This window comes from Sparus aurata, chromosome 4 (genome assembly GCF_900880675.1).
Source record: "Sparus aurata chromosome 4, fSpaAur1.1, whole genome shotgun sequence".
NCBI classification, from domain to species: domain Eukaryota; kingdom Metazoa; phylum Chordata; class Actinopteri; order Spariformes; family Sparidae; genus Sparus; species Sparus aurata.
Genome location: NC_044190.1, coordinates 14,018,284 through 14,036,613, shown reverse-complemented (window position 1 = coordinate 14,036,613; position 18,330 = coordinate 14,018,284). Strand labels below are relative to the sequence as shown.

General features: G+C 39.8%; 2 protein-coding genes across 3 annotated transcripts; one reads left to right on the top strand and one right to left on the bottom strand.

Moving 5' to 3' along the window:
* The first annotated feature begins 10 nt into the window (after positions 1 to 10).
* Positions 11 to 9,747, top strand: LOC115580151 (zinc finger and SCAN domain-containing protein 20-like). Of its 2 annotated transcripts, XM_030414129.1 has the most exons (4): positions 11 to 1,190; positions 1,470 to 1,580; positions 6,082 to 6,224; positions 8,486 to 9,747. In XM_030414129.1, exons 1-3 carry the CDS (start codon positions 806 to 808, stop codon positions 6,180 to 6,182), a joined length of 597 nt encoding a protein of 198 aa, XP_030269989.1. In that variant the 5' UTR covers positions 11 to 805; the 3' UTR covers positions 6,183 to 6,224; positions 8,486 to 9,747. The 2 variants fall into 2 exon arrangements, with proteins under 2 accessions (XP_030269989.1, XP_030269988.1); XM_030414128.1 differs by lacking the exons at positions 6,082 to 6,224; positions 8,486 to 9,747 and adding an exon at positions 2,907 to 3,084.
* On the bottom strand, positions 6,601 to 16,331 carry c4h16orf87 (chromosome 4 C16orf87 homolog). The gene is made up of 4 exons (XM_030414130.1): positions 16,008 to 16,331; positions 13,553 to 13,652; positions 9,746 to 9,925; positions 6,601 to 7,468 (listed from the first exon to the last, which is right to left on the bottom strand). The coding sequence occupies exons 1-4, from the start codon at positions 16,071 to 16,073 to the stop codon at positions 7,350 to 7,352; spliced, it is 465 nt and encodes a 154-aa protein (XP_030269990.1). The 5' UTR covers positions 16,074 to 16,331; the 3' UTR covers positions 6,601 to 7,349.
* Positions 16,332 to 18,330: the final 1,999 nt, after the last annotated feature.

Here is an 18,330-nt window from a genome sequence, read left to right as displayed (position 1 = left end):
AACTTGGGTTAACATACACCAATTGATGTAAACTCAAATTGATGCGTATAGAAAACAATACGACATGACAGAAAATGAGGAATAATTATGGACAAAAAACTTACAAGTTCGTTCATATTTTTAATAATATCGAGAAATTGACGTCCATTCAATTGAGATTATATTTTTCAAACTTCATTTCTATTATTTGCTCTTCATATGCTATATTTTAGGCGGATTGAGTATGAACAACATCATATGTAGAATATATATTAAATGTATGTAAGATCTTGCACCTCAACAATAAAGCACTTTTAAAAGGATTACTCTAAAAAAAGAAAAGATAAAAACCAAATGTGTAAGCGTACTACACTGAAGCCCAAGTTAAACTGTTGAACAATGCTTACTGTACACTAGATGCAATTTCTCCCGCCAAAACCAAGAAGTTGGTGAGAACTGTGCTGTATTTAAATACTGTGTCTTCTCTGAAACTGTAAAAAGACATAGGAATAAAAAGCGAAAAAAAAAAACAAAACAAGCAAATGGCTCCATACAGCTCATCCAGCATATCCGTATCACTGATAGCGGTTTCACACTGGCAGGGCTCTGGCACGGTTCTGGTTCCCGAACGCAACTTTGAACCGGCCGGTGCCTTCAGACTGAAAAATTATTTGTTTCGGAACCTGAAAAGTCGGTTCGCAGCGGAACCTAAAAATAGTTGTTTTTTCCTTGCGAACCGTGACATCACCAGTGGGCGTGTCGAGCAGGAAAGCAGGAAGGAGAAGGAAAGAAAGCAGGAAGAGAAGGAAAGAAAGCAGAGAAGACGATGGAGAAGAAAAATGTTCAGTGGTCGGCAGAAGAAACAAAGTGTTTGGTGGCGATTTGGGCATCACCTGAATTCCAGGAGAAACTACAGACCTCCACAAGAAAGAGCAAACTATACAACGAACTTTCAGAAGAGATGGCCAAGGCTGGGTTCACCCGAACGCCAGACCAAATAATTAATAAACTTAAAAAACTAAAGAAGGACTATAGGGACACAAAAAAAGACTTGAGCAAAAGTGGAGCTGGACATGGCGATACAGGTGATTCTTACGAGCTGCTGGACAGCGTTATGGGTCACAGACCAGCTAACCAGGTGACAGGGGCACTGAATTCCGCCACAGCTGCCACAACAATTGATGAGTCTGGGTCTTCCATATACGATGGCGGTAGGTTGACTACACACCACTCCTTGAAATATTAATAAGTTCACATAGGCCAACTTATGTTGATTAAATGTAGCAGATACTGTAGTACCAATGGTATTAAAATTATACAGTGAACATCATTCATGAATTATTGCAGTTATACTAATTGTTATAGACATTATAGTAATTGCACAGATGAAGACATAGCAAGGATATTTTAGTAATAATAGAACAGTATGCAGTGTGTCAAATAGGCTATATCTAAGCCTGATGACTCATCTGATTTAATATCGCCTTCAGAATTATCCGACACCACCACCAACAGTGAGCCCTCCACCAGCAGACATGACACCAGTGCTGCTTCTGAGAAGAGAGAAATCCCTTACCAGAGGCAAGCAAAGAAAAAAGGAAGTAAGTATTTGGGGCGAGACCCCCTTTCTAGTCCTCCCACTTTGGTTCCACTTAAACTGGTGTGAAAGCGGGCTGGTTCGCCAGACAGCACCAAGGTTCTGAGACTCCAGAACCGAACCAGTGCCAGAACCAGAACTGTGCCAGTGTGAAACCGCTATGAGATACCAAATTGACTTGAAGGACATCATTTAAACCCTGTTTCAAGCTGGAATTGTCACTGTAGCAGCTGAGTTAAAGCGTTAGCACACCCTTACAAGCGCTTTGTTTTCGCAACATACCCTGGAACAATTAGAAGCCTCACAACACCACTTTATATCTGACCTGTGTGGAACATTAGGGACAAAATGTGGAAATATGTCCTGCTACATAGGATCAAAGATAATGTCACATACTGCAAAAAATTCACCAGTCACTATACCTTTCGGTAAAGACTCAGAGCAAGTAGAAGCAGTGTATTTTTATCAGAAGGTCGCTGGTTCGATTCCCCTGGTCTACATGTCGAAGTGTCCTTGGGCAAGATACTGATCCCCCCTAACTGGTCCTGATGTGCTGGTCGGCACCTTGCATGGCAGCCACCGCCATCAGTGTATGTATGAATTACTGTAACAACAACATTGTAACTTATTGCTGGTTAGCTAGCAGAAGCTGGCTATGGTAACATTAGATATGGCAAAGCTAAAACATCAAGATCAGTGGGGGACCTGCTACATGTTTTATATTTTTGTTATCCACACAGAAGAACGTGAATACTGAATGGGACTCATGGTGAGACGATGTTTTGCATGTTCAATGATAAGAGCATTGTTGACTGATGATGCAGACAGGCTGAGGAAAGTGAGGCAGAGGCTGTGGGAGGGCGACAGGTCAAGGAGTAACTTAGATGTTCTCGGAAAAGATGACATACATTGAGCAAAAGATCTTCAAGCTCAAAGGATTGCACGTGGTTAGGAATCTAAAGTGGAACACTGCTCGTGCTTTTTCTCGGACAAAAAAAACACCTACAACCATTTGTTTGTACAGTATATTGACCAGGCATGTAGGCAGACGTGTGGACACACAATTGCCCTAATCAGAATCACATTTCTTGCCAATTAGTTTTCGACAATTAGAATTTTGTTTTAACAATAAACAAAGTAAGTGGGAGAATGTACAGAAAGATGAAGGTCTAGTACTTAAAAAAAATGTAATATAAGCTGGGACATCTGTTGTTTTGTCCAGGAATGTCTAAAATATGGACCATTGAAATTATGTTCACAGTATGCCGAGGACAGTTGAGGTCTGTTCCATAAAAATATCTTATCATGTTGCTCATCTATTGCTTTACAGGCCAGAATTCAAGGACTACATTTGGAGCAATCACATCAAGTGCTGGAACTCTGCCTGACACCTATTTATTTCTTTTTCTGTATTTTACTCCATGTCTTGCATTATCTCTGACTCGTTTTAATAAAGCCTTGAAAATGTAAGATGCCTTTTTAAACAATCCACCCATTCTCATTACAGTTCTAACACTTTACATGATGCACTAATAATAACAACTGAATTAGGTAAGACTATTCTTTATTGAATCTTTCGGAACACATGTAAATAAAAAATAAAAACTTTTATTGTTTATACAGTACAATCAGTGTAGACAACTTTATACAGGAAGGACATCCATAGGTTTCCTGATTGATTATAAAGACAGGTCATTGGCCAACAGGTTTGGTTCTGATGTCGGTGCTGCCACAGTCCTTTGTTATAACATTGCCTGTCCAATTCCTCAACTCCTGCAACTGAAAAATCATCTCTGCAAAATGTATAATTACAGAAAACTGTAAAAGGGTGGAGAACTTCATGTATTTCCAGGAAATACACAGTGTGCACAATTATCAGGCAAGTTGAGGATTATTTTTTTTATCAGTGAACAACTACAGTGCTCTCAGTTAATCCAAAATGTTAATAAACCTCAAACATCAGTATTTAAGAAAGTAAAAGTGAAGTTTTGGCTTTCTTAGGAGAATATCTATATGTGCACATTTATTGGGCAACTATTAGTGTGCAGAATTGTTACGCAACTGAATTAAAAAACACACATATTCCCATCTCACTTTTTTATTTTCATCTTTTTAAGTGAGAATTGTAAAACAAACAATTCAAAACTTAAAAAAAAAAACATTTCTGACATTAAGGAAAAAAAAATCAGTGACCAGTGAGTTTCTTGATCTTCTGACGATCAACTTTTTGTGCAGCAGCAACCACAGCCTCCCAGACACCGAGGTGTACTGTTTTCTTTCACTGTAAATCAAAAATGTTCTGGTGCAACTAATGAAATGATGCCATTCCTTTATGTATTGTATTCCTACTAAGGAGCACATTCATGCACATAAATCAGAATCAGAATCAGAATTCCTTTATTAGTCCTGCAAAGAGGAAATTTGTTCTTCACTGCAGCCAAAGGACAGTTCAATATAACAAAAGACAATATGAATAGGAAAAAGTAAACAATATAATAAAAGGTAAGAAACAGAAAGCAAACCAACATGATATGACTGAAGGACACATGCATGAAATATAACCATCAAAGATACATATTACATGAATAACAGTGGTCTGAGCCATGTCGCTATCAGCATCAAGTTACACTCACCTCACTTGAGAGACTCTGCAGAAATGGTGGAAACATCAGGACACGGTTCTGTTGTGAACCAATATTTAGAAGGCTGGAAGTTGATGCGAGGCTGTTATGTAAAGAGCACAGAAATAGGCAACATCAGCACATTCGCAAAATATCCAGTTTAAAGACTATAATGAACAGCACATAATTACCATCTAACAATAGCTGCTTAACAACCACCATATCAACTATATTCACAGATATATGCAATCTTCCCATGACCTCTAAGCAGTGGACTTGGCCTTTCACAGGTGTAGCACACAAGAATTAGTCCACTTCTCACATCCAGCTCGGCTGGCTGATGTCCAAACAGACCAGGGTAGCAGTGCATGTGTGAACACTGCAATATGGATAAGATCCACAGGACATGTAAAAGTTGGCCTGCCAGTAAACGGGTGACGTTATATGTAAATACCTTTCATATGGCAGTAGGCTATCATAGCTAGCTGGCTAACGTTGGCTAATAATAATAATAATTCATTTTATTTATATAGTGCTTTTCAATGACCCAAAGTTGCTACCGAGGTAAAGACACGAAAAGATAATAAACACAAAGCACAACAGAGAACAGAAGCAATGGTGGAGTGTGAGATAGATGGCATTGTTACAGACAAACAGACAAAACAGGTACAACAGCAGTCTAAAAGGTGGCAAGGATGGATTGAAGAGCGGTGGGGGGCTGAATGGGTGAGGAGGGTAGAAGGAGAGTGTAGAGGGGCAGGTCAAGGGGAGAGGGCAGGAATGAAGGTGGTTATGGGTAGGGGAGGTCGTAGGCTTGGGAAAAGGGGTAGGTTTTTAGACGGGATTTGAATGTGGAAAGTGAGGGAGAGTCGCGGACTGGTTGGGGGAGAGAGTTCCAGAGTCGGGGTGCTGTTCTGTAGAAGGCTCTGTCTCTTGAGTCTGGATGGTGGTGCGGTTAGAGTGAGAGTGGAGGAGGACCGGAGGGCTCGGGAGGGGCGATGGGGGATAAGGAGGTCAGACAGGTAGGGTGGGGTCAGGTGATGGAGAGCCTTAAAGGTCAGGAGGAGTATTTTGAAATCAATGCGTTGTTTGATGGGGAGCCAGTGGAGAGTGGAGAGAACGGGGGTGATGTGTTCACGGGCCCGGGTGTGAGTAAGGAGGCGAGCAGCAGAGTTTTGGACCATTTGGAGTCTATGGAGGGAATGAGAGGTGATGCCAGTGAGGAGGGAGTTGCAGTAGTCAAGACGTGAGGAGATGAAGGCGTGGATAAGGGATTCAGCAGCGGGGGGGAGAGGCAGTGTCTGATTTTGGCGATGCGGCGGAGGTGGAAATAGGAGGTCTCGACAATGGAGCTGACATGGGGATCAAAGGAGAGGGTGGGGTCCAGGATAACGCCAAGATTGCGTGCTAGGGGGGAGGGAGAGATGGTCGAGCTGTCAATGGTGATTGAGATGGGTCCAGTTTTGTTGATCGTGGCTTTAGTGCCAATGAGGAGCCCTGTTTTGTCACTGTTGAGTTTGAGGAAGTTCTGGGACAACCATGTTTTTATGTGACATGTGAGAGGGTGGATGTGTGGCCAGAGAGGGAGACGAACTGTTGCCTGTCATTGAGTGTCGAGTGCAGTGCCCTCATATACATACTACAGCAACATAAGGAGCTAATGTTAGCTACGTTGACCATATAATGCAGAGACAGAATTATAAAAAAAAACCACAGCTCATTACCTGTCCAACAGAGACACAGCAACCATGGCGTCCGTTTTCAGGCCTTCCACTCCATCAGCTGTCGCCATCTTTGAACAGCCACTCCAATGTTAAGCTATCCAACTTCTTTTTGTTTGTGGTCTAATCCAGTCTCTTTTTTTTTTCTTGCTCCGTTTGGCAGTGCAAGCTGCAGCTGCTACTGAAAAGTGTGGCAGCACTTACTCTGCCATTCTTCGCCACAGCTCCAGCTGTGCGTGCACAGACTCCAGTCACAAACGATGAATGATGGGTGGAGTCAGCGCAAGTGGGCGGACTGATAGACAGGTAGGCCGTCCATACAATATCTTTGGCGCTAAAATTGATTGGATGAAGTTAATAAAGCCCTTTGCTGCCACAGACCATATATATATACATTTTAAATTTTGATTGCCATCTGGATCTTGAGAGTTTCTCCAATTATTATTAAAAAAATGCATCTGAACAATATTACCACCCCCACCTTTAAGTTAATTAAAATATTGTAATTAATGGTTTTATTATTGGGAAGTAACAGGAACACTGGTGACCAGTGGATGATTTTTTTTAAATACAATCTGTAAAGAAGAATGTTAGAGGCCAGACAGTCTGACATATTTTTGGTGAAAAGTGTCTTTACCATGTAAAAATGTCTATGTAAATTGTTAAATAAGAATAATTGCTGTTAGAAAAACAATATGTATATATTGCGATTTTATCACAGTATGCAATTATGGTATTTTTGCTATGGCCCATCGAACAGAACATCAATTTACCAACAATAATGTCTGACTACCTCTATGATTCTAGGAAAGTTTGAACAATACCTATAGAAACAATGGCAATCAAAGAAACATGATGAGCATCAGTCTCAATCACACAGGCATCATCTTCAGTTTATAAAACAAACAATGAATAGAAGTGTAAAACAGACGGATCCCTTCCAATAACATGGAGTCAACTGGAGATGTGCACTTGATCATACAGTTTACTTCAAACGAGTGAATGTAGTATTTATTTAGTTTCTCACTCTCCTAAATTCCATTCATTTAAAATTAAAGGCCTTTAAAACACATTATGGTGTGGATTTATACAGATGTATGTATCTCAGGTGGGAAATGACATCAATACCCCCTTTCCCTGGATCTATCAACAACACTCTATGTCATTACAACATATAAAGCGTAGTCTAGCTTTTAGTCCAGCAACATGTGTTTGCATGTCTGTTGTGGGTGTATCATTCCAGGTGTTAAGAGAGCTCTGATTTCCTTCAGTGACAACACCCCCGACTTCAGTCTGAAGCTTCAGCAGTTTTGAGAGTCTCAGTCAAAGTTCAGCTCCAGCAATTTCTGCCTTCTTTGGTCATCCTCTTGCTTTTTGAAAGCTTTTCTATGATAGGTTCTCTGTGTGTGCGCTTTTTATTCAGGCTTTAATCTATAAAATGAGCTGTTGACCCAGAATCTTGCGGTTGATCTCAGCCAAGGCCACAGAAAACACAAAGGCCTTCTCGTCAGAGAGACTTGCATAAATATCCACTTCCTTCTCCTGTTTCTCTGTGAACACAATAAAAACACAGTCAATTACTGACATCTCATTTGGCAAATATAGTATTTAATGGTACAGATGCTTGCCCCATAGAGGGTGAGACAGAAAGCAAATGTTGTTTGTGGCAGGTAAAAAATTCAAGTGACGTGCCATGATGACATTTAGATTTTTCTTAACTCTTTTCAAAACTCTCGCCAAAATGCAACCTAGGCTTTTTTTGTTAATGTATATGAGTCAAACCTTTGTGTAAAAGCATAATAACTATCCTCCATGTTACGTCACATTCAGAGAGCGAAAGTTCTCAGCTGCCAGGACGGCAGCGAGCAGAGGAAACATCTGAGAACGTGAGTTTTCCGAAAACTTTCTTTTTAGCACACTCTGTGTACACAAACAATGTTCTCAATGCTCGTGTTCATGTGTAGGGACCCTGGTGATACTACGAGCAAAGTTTCATGTTCTGTCGAGCCTTCTTAGTGTTTTAAAAATAGCGATTTTGATGCTATCGTAAGAGTGCCCCAGCACTCCACTGAAAATGAGCTTGCCCGAAAACAAAACTATGGTAAATCTAAAAAGTGCCTCTTTCATCTTAATTATGCTTTTACACGACAGTTGGACTCATATACATTCACAAGCCTAGGTTGCATTTTGGTGAGAGTTTTGCTTTAATATATTTTCTCAAAAAAAAAATCTTAAAGTAATAAGCTATTTAGAGTACTGGGTATCTATTTGATAGGATCCGACACCTCCTCTGTCTCAATCGATTTTGTACAATATTAGATGTTATCTAACCTGTCTTTTTATTTCCAACTGAAGTTTCCGAAACATCACTTGATGCCTATTTTGAAACTGATTTTAAAAACAGATAAAGGGAGCAATCATATCACATTGAGACTCCTGAAGTGTGGGCTATTTAAAGCGTTATGAGTTCTGTGCATGAAATGCAAGCTAAGCTGGTATGTGGTCTAATACTTTTTAGTGTCTAAATATGTTTGTATATTTTTTTTTTTCCGTTCCGTTCCGTGCAGATAACAGGACTACGGGATGAGTGAGATGGGGGATGACACACAGTGAAGGGCTGCCGGTCGGACTCAAACACTTGGATGCCGCAGCAAGGACAGAGCCTCTGTATATGGGAATGGGATGCATGCTCTACCAACCGAGGCGCCCCTAAGTTGGCATTTTGTGAAATGATTAAATGAGCAGCTTTTTCCCCCCTTGCTGCAGTCCACAAATGGAGGGAGGCAAGTCGACAGGGAAGTTTGGGAAGAGAGAGAAATTAACACTAGGTAGCTGTTACTACACACCTTTTCCTGCTGATTTTGAGTGATTATTGTGAATGCTCTAATTAATAAATGTAAATAAATAATTTTCGGTTTGTAGACAAAGTCTAACTTTTCTCCATATTCAGTCTATTCGTCTGTTACTGTAGCCATGGTAGTAGTTAATAATGAATGACTTTACACGTGCTAGAACAGTACAAGCATGTATACATTTTGAGTTTGATCTCAACTCTACAATGTTACTCACTTGCATGATGCAACTCATGTGTAGCAAGTTACAGCTCAACTCCCACACAATCACACAGATTTGAGGTGCTTTCAGACAGTGAGTGGTTACCTGGGGATGTCTAGGTTCTGTATTTTGAAGGGGAAGTGGCAGGTCCCTGGCACAACTCCAGGCTACATCTCATCCTATTTACAGTCTATGCCATACACCACTGCTACTGCTATCCATCTAGTGTAACATCATCAAGTTACATTTGTGCTTGCTGTAATCATTTCTCTAGTTCATACTGGCCAGTAAGAGATCCCTTCCTAATAACTTGCTTCAAATGTAAATGATGGGGGGCAAAACCTAGACTACATTTCTCATCTTGTGCAAAAATATATCTTACCCAAAGCTAAGATGCCTTCATCAGTCCGAATTACAACAATCAAGAGGTATTTTACATACTGCTTAGACTTAGAACATGGAGGTAAAGCTACAGACACATACAAAAAGTTGTTCCACAACTTGTGTGGAAACAGCTCCATGTCCTACTCCAACAGGATCCCAGACTATTAAATAAAAGTAAACCAAATTGCCTTTGTTATCATAATCAGATATAGACTATGATGAAAGAAACATTAAGTAGACAAGGTGTAATAAATTCTTGTGTAAATAGCTCACAGAGAATTGTTGTGTTTTCTTGGGAAAGAAAAAGAAAATTGCTATTTTCTAGTCTGGTCCATTCAATACAGATACAGAAAAAATGTATAAAAGACCTCAAGTTATGAGTATTTTACCTTTTTCCTCTTCCTGTTTCTTCAACCCCACTGTTTTTGGTCTGCCCCGTCCTCTCCGGATTGGATCTGTTTGGCTATTGGCCCGGGATCTTCTCCTGTTTTCCATGTCATTGGTTAAAGAAGAGTCAATCCTCTCTCTGCGGATGCGCTCTGTCCTTCTTCGCTTAAAATCCAGCTTGTCTGGAGCAGAAAACACAGATGATAATTACAAAACAAAAAAATCATCATGTGAAGAAAATCTCATGAAAGAAAAAAGACCGAACATATAAAGTTTACTCAAACTTCGACCGGATCACGACAGACTGCAGTGTATCCATGGTGGACTATATAATCCTATTCTCAGATACATAAAATGGAACTTCCCGATGCCATGTTAGGTTTCAAAGTGCATGTTTGGACACAACGGATCCACAGATTGTTCACCAATCTAACTTTCACATGAATCAATCAATCAAGCTAGTGACACAGGAAAGATAGAGGAGTGCAACATGTCCACAAAAGAGACAGCCACTGAAGAGTGTTTTGGTTCACCTATTATTGAAACTGCCAGGAAAGCTCTTTATGTAAGAAGGACGCCACCTTATCTCCACATTAGAGGTTCACCAATTCTCCGCCAGAGTTTGTTCCCACAGAACCAAGCAGCACCGGCATAAAGTCGCACCAGTATGGAACCTACACAGCAATGATGATGATGCCTGTGTGTTTTTTTCAAGGTGTTTCCCCCAGTGTCTACCTGTTAATCTAAACATGTACCTTTTTCCTCATATAAGTTGCCTAAGACATCATCAGTTACTATGTTACTGTTGTTTGGTCCTGTAACATTGCCTTGTGGGACATTTCTCTTTATTTTGTTGAGTGAAGGATCTGTTTTGTTATCAGACTATAAACACCATCAGATCGACACCCCCCGGCTTATCCATTCACAAAGGTACGATTCACCTCTGCTGCGCCTCTGACACTACATCCAGAGCCGCATTGAAATTTCACCCCTTGCCTCATCTGAGACTTTCGCATAGAAGAGGATGCGGAGAATTGGCGCATGTTCCCTGAACTCAAAGGGCAGAGTGAATGGGGCTACTGGTTTACAGCCAAATGAACAGCTGATGGCTAGAGGTTTTGAGGAGTTACATGTGTCAGAGCTGCAAAAGGACTCATCCACATGTGCCACCAAGGACGCACTCACACTGGGCCCAGTTGCTCCGTTCCATACAGCACGATTGTCCCTCCACCCCAGTCCCCTGCTGGCCGGCACTCACAATGCTTTGGACACAACTGGGCCTGAGCATGGTTACCTCTTTACATACGACATCATGTCATAGCGCAGTCGCAGCACAGTGGAGAACAACACGGAGAACAACACAGAGAACATGACTTTACTGACTTTTTTGTGGCTTATTTTTAGTATGCAAGGCGGCGTACTATGCATGATTATACTTCATGTCCACATTGCTTTCATGCATGAAAGTCTAAGAAGCTAACTCTGATCTTCACCTGGGCAGAGATGGTGCCTTGAGGATGACTGTGTTAAGTGATGCCTCATTTGCAGTGTTTGGGGGTAACGCGTTCCAACAGCAACCAACTACAGGAATATATTTTCCTAGCGGTAATGGAGTTCTGTAATGAGTTACTAATAACATTTCAGTAATATATTACTACAGTTATGTCATGCAACACATTACAATTTGTGTTACCAATCGAAGTGAAGTGTTTATTTTATTTTTTTTAAGAATCCACCTACATCGCGCTTGACGGAATTAATATTGGCTATGCATGTGTGTGTGTTTAATATAGTCCTGCCAAGAAGTTAATTGTTAAGTCTCTGTGTGACAGAATGAGCCGTAATACGTAGGCTTAATGATGAAGCCAAACCCTCCAAATGCACTTTCATTTAAATTCTTGCATCACATATGCCCATGCATTCCTTGTTCTGTGGACTAATAATACACTATAAACTAATAAAAAGGCATAGAAATAGATTTTTGTCTTGTCATGTCTTATAGGCTACATTATGGGAGGTGTAGGTCTATTGTGTTTCACATGACTGAGCCTACAATTAAAAAATGCATTTCAGACTTTGATTCTTTGTCTGCCTTCCCAATAATTAAAAAAGATCTAGGCTATTTAATTGTTCTATATAGGTTATTTGGGCATTTTGTTGAAAGTAACTAAAAAGTAGTAGTGTAAAAAGTACAATATTAAATTACATTTTGAAAGTAACTTGCCTAACACTGCTCATTTTGAAGTCTGCCTGTCTGATGGAGGCCCTCAAGGAGAACACCTTGTTGTGCTGATGAAAAAATAGAAATGTGTTACATTTTTCGCTCTAAATTACATAATTACATAATCGCCATCAGTAAACTGGACGCTGTCTGACTCTGTCACTTGCTGGGAAGGAGGCTGTTTTCTGGGGGAAAGTTCACTGAAGTCTCGGTCTGGAGAGCTGACCGTCGCAGTGGTTTTTTTTTCCCAACATAAACACTTTGTGAGTTTGAGCTGGTGACCAGTGAACCAGTGAACCAGTGAATGGATAAGACAGCTTATCCATTCACTGGTTCGGTTCGTCAACACTGCGCCTCTGACAATACCTCGAAAGGGGGCATCAGCACCAGAGCGAAATTTCACCCCTTGCCGCCCCTGAGACATTCACACAGAGGCGGAGAATTGACGCTGGATCACCGCATCCCAAAAGGCAGTGTGAACAGGGCTAATGACACTGAACATGCGACTCCAATAACCTGTGTGACATAAAATCATTCACTGGTTGTTGCAGTCCAAAAAGTCGATACCCGAGATCAGATAACGCCAAGAAATAAGGAACATAACAGAACGCAATCGAACTCAAAAGATTAAGCAATTTCTCTTGTCCACCACAAACAAGCAACTGTCAGACTGCCTTACCAAAAATGAAGCTCCTGCTATCCAGTTGCTTGAGGCACTTAATAATGGACATTGGAAGCTTGATTAGGACACTATCTCTCACTGAGCGATATTTTGCAACTTGTGTTCTAACAATGTTATCTAGTATTAATGTCTAACATCTTATTCATGTCTGACATTTTTTGTTCTTGACCAATGGTCGCAGGGATGTTGTTAATTACTTAGATTATTACCTGCATTTTTTTCCGTAAGAGAGTTAGTTAAAGTTATAGGCATCAATATATTATACTGGTTGCTACACATGGTGTTGATGGTCTGATAATGATTTGGTAACATTTTACTCTATGTGTAAGTAGGAAGCAGCAACTTATATTGTGAAGCAGAGGTGACATGTCGTGCTTGGTGTGTTTGTGATGAAAATGAGGGTTGCCAATAAGCCTATGTATCCCACAACCCTCCAGAGTCTGACTACAGCTGCCCATAAAATTGTAGTGCCATGTTTTTAAGCTATGTCACGAAAAACACAAAATATGTGTCAACATTTTGAAATCCCCTCAAAAGCACTTCAGAAATGCTAGGACTGGGAAAAAGTCTAATATCACAATATTTTTGACAGAATAGCTCAACATCAACACTGTAACTGGATCGTAGGATTGACTATAGGTATTTTGACAAAATATTATTATAATTAAATTTTAGGCAACTTATCAACAATAATGTGGATATAATAACAAAGTAGGTGAAGGCAAGTATATCACAAGTAGAACAGGCTGATAAGTTCAGAGAGTCTGCCAGTCAGAGATGCAGGTTTGGCAAAATGAATTACACTTTGCTCAAACCGCATTTAGAAGAATCAAGAAAGCATTAAACCCAAGGTCGAACTACATTTTCAGGTATAATTCATAAGCTTTTATGCAAGCTTAACCTTACCTGCTATGGCTGGAGAAGACCGCTCATTTAATTTGGCATTTAGGAGTTTTCTGCTAATGAACACATAACCACATGGACACGACTTGCACGCTACTGGAATCTAGAGAGAAACAAACAGGAAACATGCACAAGATTTAGTTACTGTTACAGGGCTGTTGTAACTGTTGTTAACACACACACACAAACTTTTTTTTAACAAAACAGACATATACTTTCAGGGTTTTAGTGCGCAACAATGGTTCTAGTTCATATAGTTTTAGCCCTGTAAGACTATTGCTAATGGGATAAGGGTGAAGGAGGATATGATTCATGCCCTACTGGATTCATCCATTACCCACACGCACAAACACTAACCCATTTCATGAGCAATCAATATAGATGCAATATCTCACCAATGTGTCACAGCACAATGGTGCAACACAGTACATCGCCTGCACACAGATGACACAGACAGTACAATACCTGAGACACACCACTGAATGAATATGAAAACATCATAAAGCCTGCAGCTGTGAGAAGCAGACACGATCAAAAAGGTACTCTGACAGTCTATCATAGAGCAAAGTAGGATGTGCTTTTGGCCGGCTTACTCAAGACACGGTTTGTACACATTTTTCACGGTCAAATTCAAGCACTTTTTAAGCACTTTTAAGGGTCATTTTAAAGATTTTCCAGCACCTTACTGCTGGGGTAAAATACGTATCTAAAGGAATATATATACTTGTGATTTTTTTCTTCACTTTTTATCACAATTATGTACATTGTATTATGCTGTAAACATCTAAAATTATATTCTATAATAGCAAAAACTTCAGAAATTAATTATCCAGTCTGATCCCAATTTTGTAAAAGACACAGAATTATAATGTCAAGCACTTTCAAGCACTTAAACTAAAATCCAAGCACTTTTCAGACCTTGAAAACACAACATTGAAATTCAAGCACTTTCAAGGATTTCAAGCACCCGTACGAACCCTGTCAAGAGCTTCACCAGTTTTGCAATGCACTCCTATAACATTGTCACACTCACAAGAAGAAACTAGTGGATGCAGCATATGTCATTTTTATTGCATGCATTCTTCTCCCTTGTCAAAACCTGGAGCCTAGATTACCCACAACGCCACTGGACCTAAAACAGAACTATTTAGACATTCAAGTGTGTAAGGGTAAGTTAACGCTCAAACAAAGCTAGTTCATATTAAGGCCATCACACAGCCACACCTGAAGGCAGAGATAAAGGGGTCTTCATGTAGGGGACCACCATATCGTACATATGTGGGGCTTAACAGTACCCATTTTCAAGAAGTCTCTCCTGGAAAACAGCCAGTTGTTCACAGGATGAGTGTCAGAAATAGTTGTGTCATGAGTGAAAAAGATCTAAAGAGAGTTCAGACTCTGGTTCCCTTCTCATCTTTACTGAGCATGGCTCGAGTGTGAATGTTGGTTTGTGGGTTTCAGGCCAGAAAAAAGACAGAGCATCCCACTCTCAATTCCAACAGCAAAAAGGTGTGTATGTGTGTCAGTCAACACTATTTGACTTACAAGCAGTTCTGATGGAGTATACTGGCAGTCTTATGGTAGCAGTGGCTAATGTAGGCTATCAAGAAGAGGTGAAGAGTAGTCTACAGAGGTCTGGCAGGCTCCCTTCTTTCTTTTCATTCCAGGTGACATCACCTGAGGCCATTTCTCAGATTTTGCACAACTCCTTCTTTCAGAGTTCGTAGGCCCGCTCCTCAAGGGCTGCAAGCATACTTTGAATTGTAAAATGGGTGGAGCCCCCCTTTAAATGACGAAACACTGTAGCATTAATTTCAAAGACAAAAAAAGCTGGTCCCTTCTGGAGGTGATATTAAACAAATGTTTTCATTTGACTTTTTGGTTAAAATTCCCAAAGCTGTAATACAATGAAAGCCGTAACATATTAGTGTAAGCTATGGAGAAATGCTCACGCACCAGTTCCATTCGTGAATCTCTGTGAAATAAGCACCGCTCTTAAATTCGGGCAGCAAACTCACGACACATCAATTGTTTTAGTGAGTTTGACCTCTAAACTAGTTCCCTCGACAGCTGACGTTTCTCTTAACGTGTATATTAGTAGGGAGTCGAATATAATAGCACAAAAAATAGTATAATTGACTGAAATATCATTAGTGTACTACATGTGTTAAATACCAAGCGATGAAATGGTGTCATTATGTGTCACATCGACAGTTCAGAAGACATGAGGGCTATTCTTAGCTCAACATGATAATAAACCTTAACTTGTTCAACCCTTGACTAGAATTGTGTTATTTTGTTGTTTACACGTGTGCACTAAGGCTACCACTGCACCCCAATCCCGTCTCAAGAGCTGGCTGTAAATGTGGCATGACGGTTATCACGAAAATTACGAAAAGGACGTAAACTAGACAAACAGTAACTATGTTCAAATGAGAATGAAAATCTATATTCTCACCTGTTGGTCGCATTCAGGACAAGATTTAGTAGCCATTTTGACTTTCTTTGTTTTATTTGTCGACATAGTCGGTTTCCTCCAGCGACACCCCGATAGCTCTACGGTAGCTAGGCGTTACAACTTTTCTCTGCGATACATGGACAGCAAATTAATTTGCACCAACCTACGCTAACACATGGATGCAGAAACACACACCGATAAAGCTAAATGACAAAACACCTTTCAGAGGAACACACACACATTACAGTACACTAAATGCTAAATCTGCGAGCATGCGCAAGGAGACTTCTTCTGCTGCTGTGTTGCATTCAGGGTCCATTGGGGAAAAATAGAGGATATGAAACTGTGACAGAAGTCTTCGAAAATTCTCTGGAACGTCATGATCAGTATTTCTCTTGCACATTTTGCAATTTGTATAATAGTCTTTTGACTATGTCATTTTGATTGATTTATAGAAAGCTCTGTATAAGAACAAAATCACATTTTCGAATGATAAATAATAATTATACACTGTTTCATAAAATATTTTAAACTTCGTGTGTTGTCAGCCAAAACACCGCTTATGAAAATATATGTGGTGTCAAATGGTTTCTCATTTTTTTTTTTTTTTAAGTGAAGAGTTGTGTTGTTGTCTCACAGTCTCATCATGGGACTTGTGTGCTGCCATCTGATGTTGTCAGTACGGTATTGGGCAGCCCACACCTACAGAGGACAGCAGAGAGGCACTCCACTAACCTGAGGTATGAAGCGCTTTCATCCATTTCAATGGTGCATGTCAGTTGTCATAGTGGGGTTGCCATTTACATTGCCATAATCAAAAAGAAAGATAAAGGCCACTGTAATTGATATGTATTTTCCCACCATACCACACAAGTGATATACACACCTGCAATTACCACATATTACCATAGGTGCTGCCAGTGTTGGGAAGATTACTTTGGAAATGTAATTGGTTACAATTACAAGTTACCCTGTTGAAAATGTAATAGTAGTGTAACTATTTCAATTACTTTCTCAAAGTAATGTAACTAATTACATTTGATTACATTTTGATTACTTTTCTTAATTTAGAATTTTCACATTTTAAGACCATATAATGTGATAAACCTTTCAGTTCAAAGGTTGAACCATATATTATGAGTCTGACCTTCGGCCTGTACTGAAGGAGGCTCACTTCCTCACTAAATGGAGCGACAACGGGCTGATTTCAGCCAAGAGGAGCAGGTTGTTTTAATGGAGAGAGTATGAGCGATATAAAAAGCCTGATCACAGCCTGAAGCAACAGTGTTGCTGCAAATATGACAAGAGGAGGCTGATTTTAATTTCTGACAGCTCTACATTGAGCTGCTTTTAAATATGAAGCTTTAGAGCAACAACAACTGTTGTTTTAAACTGTGTTTTAGATTGTTTTCATATATTTCACTGATCGCAATTATAAAATGCCAGTGTGTGTTTTATTGAAAGCGAGGCTGGTGTGCATATGAAAATAGGTTACAGTGGGTTTTTTAGGTGCTGTAGCTACAAGCAAATCTCATGTTGTCTCTGTACAAAGACCCTTTTAAATGTGAGAAAACTGAACAGAAGAGGAAATAGACCAGAAACTTGGTTGAGATTTACTGCAAAAACGTTATTGCTGACGTCGATACATTTTTTCTCGTACTTCTTTGTACCACATTTTGTCCCCCTCAGTATGGCAGAACTCACTATCAGAAGTTGTATGAATTTATATGAAAGAGCTCACCCCATTCCACATTATGTAGTCAGATTTCAGGAAATTCAAAGAATCGAACTGCAATATCCTTTGGTAGACATGCTTCTGAAACTGAATGAAATGTTACATTTATGTGATAGGTCACATCGTTTCCAACTCACCGGCTCCCATTTATTGACTGCTTAAACCAATGTTTTGCTACACACATGGCTTAACAAAAGTTTGGGGCAAGTAACTCAACAAAAAGGCGTACACTGCCTAAACAATTTATTGAAGTGTGGCTACTCCTTTTTTGACACTTTTAGTTCTATATTTTTGGGCTTATGGTCTTAAACTTTTGATCAGCTGATGAACAGCCTGTTTGAGTTCAAATGCAGTTTTCAATAATTGCCTCCTTTATGTTTTTTGTCTCTTGCTTCTGTTTTTTTCTTTTTGCATTTTCAAGCTCTACTTAGGACCTGGTAACTATCCACCAACGTAATTATAATTTTTCCCCCGGTCTTAAGATTTTGTCCAGGAGTATGTTTAACTTTCTGGTTTGGATATTTTGGGAATCATATGCTTATGTGCAAAGTTTCATGTCGCAAAAAATTGGGAAACACTTGAGGATTA